This window comes from Orycteropus afer, unplaced genomic scaffold (genome assembly GCF_000298275.1).
Source record: "Orycteropus afer afer isolate SDZICR_OR568_19922 unplaced genomic scaffold, OryAfe1.0 scaffold00292, whole genome shotgun sequence".
In the NCBI taxonomy this organism is placed as follows: domain Eukaryota; kingdom Metazoa; phylum Chordata; class Mammalia; order Tubulidentata; family Orycteropodidae; genus Orycteropus; species Orycteropus afer.
Genome location: NW_006921879.1, coordinates 263,428 through 274,858, shown reverse-complemented (window position 1 = coordinate 274,858; position 11,431 = coordinate 263,428). Strand labels below are relative to the sequence as shown.

The following is an 11,431-nucleotide window of genomic DNA, read 5'->3' as shown; positions in this document are numbered from 1 at the left end:
CCTTAGGCACTATGCTACCAGAGCTCCTACTTTGTTCTATAGGATTTGATATAACCAATAAAAAAATGCAAGAGAGAAAGAGAGAGAGAGAGAGAGAGAGAGAGAGAGAGAGAAAGAGTTTAAAAAGAAAAAAATTGAAGATTCCTGGACTAGAACATTTTGTGTTGTTATTAAAGTCAAGTCCCTAAATTTTTCTTGAACATCTTTCAAACAAAACGAGGAATGAGGGAAGTGTGTATGTATGTGATTTTTGTGGCATAATGCCCAAGGCATTTGACTGTTAACCAGAAGGCTGGTGGTTCAAACCCACCAGGCACTCCTAGGAAGGAAGATTGGGCAATCTACTTCTGTAGAGATACCACCTCAGAAACCCAAGAGGGGTCGTTATGAGTCGAATTGACTTGACGACAGTGAGTTTGGTGTTTGGAGTTTTGTTGAGAAGCAAGCAATTGGGTTCCTCAGTGAAAGTAAAATTCTTATGACTCCTTGTTGTTGTTGTCAGCTACCATTGAGTTGGCCCCCTAACTCATGGTGAGCCCATGCACGACAGAACCAAATATTGTCTGATCCTGCACCAATCCCAGGATTGGTTGCAGATTGGACCCATATGATACACAGAGCTTTCATTGGCTGATTTTTGGAAGTAGAATGTTAGCCCTTTCTTCCTAGCCTTTTTAAGGAAACTCTGCTGAAACTTACTCCACATCATAGCAACACACCAGCCTCCACCTGCACTTGAGGTACATTGGTTGGAATCAAACCCGGTCTCCCACACGATAAATGAGAAAAATACTTGAATAGATATTTCACCTGAAGATACACAAATGGAAAAAAGCAAATTAAAACATGTTCAACATCATCAGCCATTGTTGTTGTTGTTATTTGCCATTGAGTTGGACCCAACTCATCGTGACCCCTCCTTGGGTTTCTGAGGCAGTAGCACTACGGAAGTAGATTGCCCAACTTTCCTTCCGAGGAGTGGCTGGTGGGTTTGAACCGCCAGCCTTCTGGTTAGCAGTCAAGTGCCTTAGGCACTATGCTACCAGAGCTCCCTATCAGCCATTAGGGAAATACAAATTTAAAACACAAGATACTACTACACACATACTAGAATGACTAAAATTTAAAAGACTGACCATACCAAATGTTGGATTGGAAACTGGAGCTCTCATACACAGTACAAGTACTTTGGAAAACAGTTTGGCAGTTTCTTAAAATGTCAATGATGCATCTACCATTTGATATAGCCATTTTGCTCCTAGATATTAACCCAAGAGGGAAAAGACATATGCCATTCAAAAACTTGTACACAAATGTGGTTTATTTATAATAATCACAGACTGTAAACAACCCAAATATCCATTAACAAGTGAATGTATAAACACATTTTGGTAGATCCACACAATTGAATATAAAAATTTATTATTTAAAAAAGTACTCATAAACAAGAAAACTATTGATACATGTGACAACATGGATGAATCTCTAAATGATCATGATGAGTGAAAGAAGATAGACAAAAAATGATTACCAATTGTATGATTCTGTTTACATGAAATTGTAGAAAATACAGTGAGAGTGAGATCAGTGGTTTTCTGATAGTTAGAGACAAATGGAGGAGCAGAGAGGGATAATAAAAAGAGCACAAGAAAACTTTTAGGGGTGATGGTTATGTTTACTATCATCATTATAGTGATAGTTTCACAGGTATATACATATGTGAAAATTGATCAAAATACACACTTGAAGTTTATTGCATGCCAATTATACCTCTGTGAACCTGTTTAAAAATCAAAGTCCATTCTCAGATTAATCCCAGAGATGGGGAAGGCGGACAGCAAAAGAGGCAGAGTAGCACAGATACTCCTGAACACTATTAATTTGTCAAGCTTTGACACCTGCTTTTCCAGATCACTTTCTCCACAAAGATTGACTCATTGCAAGCCATTCAGTCTTGCTCTTTTGCACTTTCCAAAGAATTAAATTATTCCTTCAACATATATTTTTTGAGTTCCCACTGTGTCTCTAAGTAGTTTGGTATTACTAAGACATGGAGAAATCTGCAAGAAACTTTTAGAAAATGGGGCTTTACTTTTAATAAAGTGATGGAAGCTGTACTGTGCAGCATCTCACTCACCAGGCCCAGGACTTTGCATTGAATGTCATAGACAGAAGTATTATGGGTGCCCAAACAGAGAAGTGAGCTGAACTAATGAACATTTTAGATGAAAACTTCTGCCACAGTAGGGAGGGTGGAGAGATAGGAGATCAGTGTTGTTAAAAGACCTGTCTCCTGTTGAGGATGAGTAAACCTTGGAGCCCACCTCCCAGTTAAAGCTGGTCAGAAAGCAGCTGCAGAATGAAACTGCTCTGACTGACCTTAGCCAGGAACATCCTTAGGCCTTCAAAATGTCGACTAGGGGCCACTGTCTTCCTGGAGATGTCTAAGTGAAGTCTCATTGAAAAACTTCAAGTGTGCCAGCCACTGTAGTCTGTGTTAGTTAATGCCTGTTAGCCAAAGACCACATCAATACTGTAGATGAGCAAATTAGGTTTATTACTCTTTGTAATGAGGGAGCTAACATACCAGGATGAAGCTGTATAAGGAATCTATTATAGGATTTAGACTTTGCTTGTGTAATTTGAGGGAGGGGTCTTAGGAAGTACTGGGTCCCTGAATGGCACAAATGGTTAAGCATTCGACTACCAGCTAAAAGGTTGGCTGTTCAAACCCACCCAGAAGTGCCTCAGAAGACAGGCCCAGCAATCTACTTCTCAAAGGTTACTGCATTGAAAACTCTAAGGAGCAGTTCTACTCTGCACACATGGGGTTGCCATACTTACAATTGACCCTTAGGCGTCTAACAACAGCTAAGGAAGCAGACATATGCTCCTGATTGCATGTTGTCAGAAAGGGAGATAATTCTATGATTAGATATCTCAACAAATCTTATCTCTAGAAAGACCAGACTAGAATGAGAATGAAGCTATATTTACTAGGAAAAAAAGGTACCATTCACTCCTTTTTACCATGAGAAGAGGATATTTAATATTTTATGGGTGGCACAGTGATCTCGTTTTTTTCTGGGCTTAGACAAATTATATAATGCATTATTTTGTATGATTTCAGAGTAATACTGTCTGACACTGATATTCTCTGAGATTGTTTATATCCGATAGGAGAATTGTATGGCCTAACTATGGTCAGATTGGGAGGTCTGGTGGCATAGTGCCTAAGGCATTTGACTTCTAATCAGAAGGCTGGAGGTTCAAACCCACCAGTCACTCCTCAGAAGGAAGACTGGGCAATCTACTTCTGTAGAGATACCATCTTGAAAACCCAAGAGGGGTCGCTATGAGTTGAAATCGACTCAATGGCAGTGAGTTTTTTTCTTTTTTGAGTTACGGTCAGACCAGCTTGTAATCATATTAAGGTCCAGCTGTGAATGACAGATCATTTCTGGATGCCAATGGCAGCTCTTGTTTTTTTCCTCCCTCAAAGATTTTTCATTGTAAAATTTTTCATTGGCCATTTGGTAGGCACTATGAGGGGAAAATTATTTGATAATGATAAACTAATCAAAGAATCAATAAATTGATTTTTAGTATTTCATACCATCTTTCAGAGGTTTGAAAGTATATTGTTTTGACTTGCAAAGATATTTGAAAAAAAAAAAAACCAAACAGGTCCCAAGGGAGGTGAATAATGAGCTTGGAGCTGTCTCCTGACACTGCTCTCCTTTTAGAAGTAGTAAATGGATCCTCAAGGACGGGAAAAGCAGGGCTTACTCCTTGCCAGTCTTTGCTTATAACTCCTCCATCCTCCAGCAAAAACAATCAAAACTCTTCATCACAACATTTTCCACTTCTTTGTCCCTTTCTGGTCATTGCCAAGAAGATGGTCTCTTCTCTCCAAGAAAATAAAAAGGAAATTGTCTGAGAAGCTTCAGTTTGGGATTCCATTTCCTGATCTAGGTAATAAGGTAATCTAGGTAATAAAGTGTAGTGTTTAGAAGGTGAGTGATGATATAACTGTGGGATCTACCAACTTTTGGCCGCAGCTGTCTTTGAATTTGTTACAGCACACACACACAACTAGTATTTCCTACACTCTTACTAGTCAGGCCCTGGTCACATTGTTTCCACAGCCATTATTTGTTTAGCAATCTTCATAGCAGCTTTTGAGCAATGCATAATTATGCTCATTTTATAGCTAAGAAAACAAAGAGAGTATAAATTTCCTATGACTCATAAAGAAAACTCTTGAGTCTAAATCCCACACTTCTTCTACTGTACCTCAGCTGCTGCCTACTACTGATCCCAATCTGGAAAATTATCCTTACTTGTAAACATTTTCCAGAAACAGATCACTCAATGGAACAGTCTTGGCATCCACCTCATTGAAACTATACATAGTAGCTAAAGCGAGGAGTTGAGTTATGAAATGTCTCTGGACTGGACTAACAAATGAAAGGACAAGTACTTCCACCTTATTGCCCCTTTTAGGGACCAGTTTTGAGGGAAAATTAAATCAGGGAAATGTCTTTCTCTCACATTGTGTATAGCACAGAACCTGGATCACCTAGACACAGTCTACCCCAATCTTTCTGGGATTGACTAATTCAACAAATAAACAAACAAACAAAAAAAGACAGTTGTGGTGGTGGTGGTTGTTAATTAACTTGGTGCAAGGAGCCTAAGCACATAAACATAATGTTGGCATCATAATACCCGTAGTCACTCCTCCCTCTGTTGCCGGTAGAGAGTGACTCTACTAGCTCCTTTTTTTGACAACTTCGGACTTGTGGCAAGTAAACACTATAGCTTCTATCAGTATGGAGGAGACAAGTAATAAAAGTAAGTAACAGTATAAACCCCCAAACCAAACCCAATGACATTGAGTCAAATCCAACTTGTAGCGATCCTCTGGGACAGAGTAGAACTGCTCCCTAGGGTTTCCAAAGCTGTAAATCTTTATGGAAGCAGGCTGTCTCATCTTTCTCCCATTGAGTAGCTGGTGGGTTTGAATCACCAATCTTTTGGTTAGCAGCCCAATGTATTAACTACAGCCCCAACAGAGTTCCAATGAGTAACAATACAGTTAAATTTGTTAAATTTGTCAGGTTGAGCATAATATGGCGATGACCCACTCAGAATCATTTTTATACTTTTTCTGTTTCCTAGAGCAGCTTTGTAAAACTGACTACAGAATTACTCTCACAAGGAATGGTTTTACTCAAAGGTCTAACTGCTTTATAGTAAGGCATACTCTGCTGCTGCTTGGAAAATGGGTTGTACAGGGGCAAATACGGGAGTAGAGAGTTCTACTAGGATTCTGTTGCAGAAGTTCAAGGGAAGAAAGGATGACAGGTTGAATATGGTGGACAACAATGGAAACAAAGAAAAACGAATGGATATGAGTCATATTTTAGAAACAGAAGTAATAATGGTTGCTGATGAACTGGACATAAGAGGAAGAAATGTAACACAAAAATAGACTAAACCAGAAAAAGTAAACTTCTTCAACATTAACTAAACAATCCAAGATGCTTAAAGTATTTTGAGATGATGGACATAGTGATTACTTTACCCTGCAATACAGCTTGATTAAAAATGCCCCAAACACAATTAGTAATAAATACTTCTGACTTGATGAAAACCAACTGGCTCTTCTCTGAATGGCTACTAAATTAGTAGGCCTAAAAAAGAAGTTAAAGTGCATAAGTGACTTTTACATGCAAATTTTCCTTTAAGTCATTCCTTCTACTCATTAATAGTTAACACTTTCTCATGACTCTACACTAAGTTAACAATTCCTTTCAAGACCAGGACATCTAGGAAAATGGTTGTTTTAGAAAAGGCCAGTTCTGAATAGTCTCATCTCAAGTGAGAATAACGTAAAATGACGAGAAACTACATTAGATATTTTTCTGTCTTTTTTCAAAATAGAATGTTTTAGTATCTGAAACTTAATCTCAGTCCTTAGACACATGTCTTTAAAAGCAGAGGAGAGGAGAGGACATTTTGAAAACGAACATTTATGGTACTAATTGTTAAATTAGTACATATATGCCCCTCTATAACCCATTTTCCAAGAAAGCACTGAGATGATAACAGATAAGACAGACCAGCAGAATCTTGAGAGGCATTATTGGCCACATGAATTAACCTCACGAAAATCATATCAAGTCCAGAAGGAGACCTGACTCAGAGAGGAAGCTTCTGTATACATTTTGTAAGTTCAAAATTATTAATAATGTTGCTAGTCCTCTTTCACTAATTCTCTTCTTCTTCCAACAAAACATTGCAATCAACTACATCTCCTCTCATACCTTCAGAAATTTATCCTGAGAGGTTTTACTGGTTTTGCATATTCTAAGCAGACCATTATCAGAGTCTTTAGATAAGTTTGCCAACTCTCAGAACTAATTTATTCTATATTTTAGTTAGTTAGTTCATTATGCTGTATTATATAACTGGATTAAGAATCTATGGATTTGCAGACTCATTGTTCTGACCCAGACAATCAAACAGCTGTGTTACTGAGGTCAAATTAATGCTGATTATAACCTTCAATTTTATCAATGCAGAATGGGTAACTGTTTAAATGCAAATGAATGTTTAAAGACAAATACAAATTCCTTTAAGTCATTCCTTCTACTCATTAATCCCTAACACACTTTCATGGCTCCACCCTTAGTTAACAATTCCTTTCAAGACCAGAACATCTAGGAAAATGGTTGTTTTAGAAAAGGCCAATTCTGAATAGTCTCATCTCGAATGAGACTAGTATAAAACATTGAGAAACTATATCAGATATTTTTCTGTCTGGTTTCAAAGAGGATATTTTAGTATTATATTTAGTAATATAATACTGATATTTAATGTGTGTGGCTGTAATATCAGTATAATAACTGCAGTTGTTTCCTATAATTAATTTGAATGTTTTTCCTCATAAAATTGGTAGATAGCATGAATTAACAAGTAATCCAATGATCTTAAAGAAAAAAAAAAATGATTCTAATAGCACCAAAGGAGCTCTGCTAGTGTAGTGCCTAAGGCACTTGACTGCTAACCAGAAGGCTGGCGGTTCAAACCCACCAGCCACTCCTCGGAAAGAAGATGAGGCAATCTACTTCCGTAGTGATACTGCCTTGGAAACCCAAGGAGGGGTCGCTATGAGTCAGGTCCGACTCGATGGCACATAACAACAACAACAACAACAACAATAGTACCAAAGATTTCTGTTTCACAGTCACACAATAGGAGTAAGTGTTGCCCCAGAGTGACTGTGTTGATGTGATCTCTTTCAGGGAACCTAGGAAATGAACTTACTTATTCATTTTATAAATGTATATTGAAACTTTTCTAAATGCAGAGAATTATGCTAATTTCCAGTAACCTCTGTTCAAATGAACTCAGACAAACTGATTTCAAGCCCATGATAAAGTTGTGTTTAAAACTTGCTGCTCAGCAAGAGGCTTCTGAGTAAGTCTCATGGTAGATCTCTCTCTTGGTAAGACCAAAGAATGCCGAGTATTAAGCATAAGGTTGGTTGCAAGACTCCAAACTCATCTAGACAGGTAATAAACTTCCCAGGAGTGGCTGTAAAGTATATCATGCAGTAAAGTGCTCTCTTAATCCAGGTTTGGGGATAATTTTCTTTCTTACTTCAAAGTCACTTTCCCTTAAGAACAGAACATTCTAATTTAACTGTCTACTCTAAAAACAGTTACTGCCAAAAAAAAAAAAAGTATTTTCTTTTGTTAACACCAGTAGAAAGAAAAAGAGAGAAGCTATTGAAATGTAGCCTATACATCATTCCCCAAGTTCTGGTAAACTGGGGAATGATGTTGACGACCATAGATCTCATATACTGCCAGTGGGAGTGAAACAATAGTTCATTGATTATGAAAAATGGTTTAGCTTAATCTGCTAAAGTTGAAGATGCACACACACTATGACCCAGCCTACAGAAATGCATGTACTCAGGGACTAAGAGAAATGGACTGTATATTCATAGTATCATTACTGCTAGCAGCTCCAAACTGGGAATAATCAAAATATTCAACTGTAGTAGAATAGTTATATGAGTAGTGGTTTAGTCAAACAGTGTAATACCACAGATCGACAAAAATAGATAAACTATACCTTTTTTCAACAACATAAATGACAGCTATATATGTGAACTTTGCCATACGGAATACACAGGAATCAGTGTTAGAGATATGCCACGCCATCTTGCATGGCTCTTCTGGGTTCTTCTTCATTCCCTGCTGCCCCACCCAAGATCATAAGTCAGTTAAAGGAAGTCGAAACTGAGCTTCCTGCAAGGAGTGAATTTTAAAAGGCAACATAGCCTCTGATAGGTTAAGACCTCTTCCCCCAGCTCTGATGTACAACCTCCTAACCCAGGTCTATATAAGACCACCCTCTCCCCTGCTCTTTCTCGCTCTTCCTCTTTCTCCTCTTCCTCTCTCTCTTCTTCTTCCTCCTCTTCTTCTTCAGTCCTTCCTCAGTGCAGGCGCCCTTTTGCCTCCTTAATAAAATCTCCTGTTGGGTACCCTAGTGTGTAGCATGGTCGTTGAGTGTCGACGGAGCTCTAACAATCAGAATGACTCTATCTGTGTCAAGAGGCGATGGACAAGTTCAATATCTTCAGCAAAAACAAGGCCAGGAGCTGATTGTGGAAAAGACCATTAACTGCACATATGCATGTTCAAGTTGAAGTTGAAGACAATTAAAACAAGTCCATGAGAGCCAAAATGTGACCTTGATAATATCCCTCCTGAATTTAGAGACCATTTAAAGAATAGATTTGATGCATTGAACACTACTGACCGAAAACCAGAGGAATTGTGGGATGACATCAAGAACATCATCCATGAAGAAAACAAGAAGTCATTAAAAAGACAGAAAAGGAGACCAAAATTGACTTCAGAAGAGGCTCTGAAACTTGTCCTTGAGTGAAGCGTAGCTAAAGCAAATGGAACAAATGACAAGATAAAAGAACTGAACAGAAGATTTCAAAAAGCAGCTCGAGAAGACAAAACCAACAATTATAATGAAATGTGGATAAATTATAGCTACATATAGCAAAGTTAATGTTCAACAAAAGAAGCCATCTGTAAAATATGACATATTGTATAGCTCCATTTATATAAAGTACAAGAACAGGTAAAACCAAATACTACTATCTAGAGATGCTCTGGTGGTTCAGTGCCTAAGACATTTGACTACTAACTAGGAGGTTGGTTGTTCAAACTCACCAGCCACTCTGTGGAAGGAAGATGGGGCAATCTACTTCCATAAAGATTTACTGCCTCAGAAACCCAATGGGTATCATTATTAGTCAGAATCGAGTCGATGGCAGTGAGTTTGGTTTTAGAGTTTTGGTAGAGATGCATACCTAGGTTATTAGATTATAAAGAAAAGCAAGGAATTGAGTACTATAAAGGAAAGAAGTTACAATTGGAGGGTCAGAGAGCAGAAGATAGTGAATGGGACAGGGAATGAAGGGAGTTTCTAGGTGCAACTTATAGTCTATTTTTTGACCTTGGTGGTAATTGCAATGGACTTTTCTATATAATTATTAGATTGTATATTTATATAATATGTATGTGTTCATACATTTCACAGTAAGACAACTTCTCTATCACCAATATTGAGCAATTTCTGTCTTTTTCAGACTAATAACTAACCCAGGACAGTATGTCAAGATGAGACATAGTTAATTATTGAATGTAAGTGTTTATTGCATTCCCCAGCACGGCTTAAACACATATTTGGGTCTCCATCTGTCTCAGCTGTCAACAGTATTTGTTGATCTTTTTACAGCTAGCTCACAAACACATGAAGATCTTTAACACCCCCAACAACTCCAGCACCATCACTGGCTTCATCCTCCTGGGCTTCCCTTGCCCCAGGGAGGGTCAAGTCCTCCTCTTTGTGCTCTTCTCTATTGTCTACCTCCTGACCCTCATGGGGAATGGTTCTATCATTTGTGCTGTGCGCTGGGATCAGAGGCTTCACACCCCCATGTACATCCTACTTGCCAACTTCTCCTTTCTAGAGATCTGGTATGTCACCTCCACTGTCCCCAACATGTTATACAACTTCCTCTCTGACACCAAGGTCATCTCCTTCTCTGCATGCTTTCTGCAGTTCTATTTCTTCTTTTCCCTGGGTTCTACAGAATGCTTTTTCTTAGCAGTTATGGCATTTGATCGATACCTTGCCATCTGCTGGCCTCTACACTATCCAACCATTATGACTGGACGTCTCTGCACCAAGCTTATGGTCAGCTGCTGGGTACTTGGTTTCCTCTGGTTCCTGATTCCTATCATCATCATCTCCCAGATGTCCTTCTGTGGATCTAGGATCATTGATCACTTCCTGTGTGACCCAGGTCCTCTGCTGGCTCTCGCTTGTATCAGAGCCCCTGCAATAGAGTTGACTAGCTCTACTTTAAGTTCTTTGCTTTTATTTATCCCTTTTCTCTTCATCGTGGGATCCTACACTTTGGTCCTGAGAGCTGTGTTGAGCGTCCCTTCAGCAGCTGGTCGAAGAAAAGCCTTCTCTACCTGTGGATCCCATCTGGCTGTGGTTTCACTTTTCTATGGCTCAGTGATGGTCATGTATGTCAGCCCAACATCTGAGCATGCAGCTGGAATGCAGAAGGTTGTGACGCTGTTCTACTCTGTTGTGACTCCACTCATTAACCCTGTGATATACAGTCTGAGGAACACAGATATGAAACACGCAATGAAGAAATTATTAGGAATATGAAAATTAGAGTTTTAGTTAAAAGGATATTGAGATGAAGAATTTGTTGTTAACTTTTCCTGGTTAAAAAATAAAACTAACTGGTATCACTCAGAAAATTATCCATATTATTTTTGAATGTTATATACCATATATTGTTTTTATATTTCCTAAAATGTATAGGACTACAAGGGATTTCAAAAGTGTACTCCAACTCCTTAATGTTATATGTGATAGCGCTAAAGATTAAAGACAAAAAATTTGGTGAGTTATATGAGGTCATAACCTTAGGGCAAAATCAAAGTTTTCTATCACATTTTTTTTTTGTCTTTGCTCAACAATAAATTGTGTTTACTTTTTTGATTAAGTTTATATTTCATAATCCAGAATATCTCATGTTTCCATCAATTATTATAGTCAAAAGTCTAATATGAAAAAAATTAAAATTGTGATATATGCTATGACCAAAATAGATAAGTTTCTGTGGGAGTCTGCTGGGAAATAATGTGTGAAAAGTATGGAGAAGGGAGGTGTGAGACACTATGAAAATGAAACATTTCAGTATGGCTAATTACAGCTCATGGTCCACAGGTTCACCTCAAGGTAAAGATCAGGAGTGCCCACATAAAGGGTCCATGAAGCACTTTAAGAAAGTTAGCCTTAGGTT

General features: G+C 38.2%; 1 protein-coding gene across 1 annotated transcript; it reads left to right on the top strand.

Annotated features, from left to right (window-relative positions):
* The first annotated feature begins 9,754 nt into the window (after window positions 1-9,754).
* LOC103205723 (olfactory receptor 11G2-like) lies at window positions 9,755-10,788 on the top strand. Its single transcript, XM_007951110.2, has one exon. The coding sequence runs from the start codon at window positions 9,853-9,855 to the stop codon at window positions 10,786-10,788; it is 936 nt and encodes a 311-aa protein (XP_007949301.2). The 5' UTR covers window positions 9,755-9,852.
* Window positions 10,789-11,431: the final 643 nt, after the last annotated feature.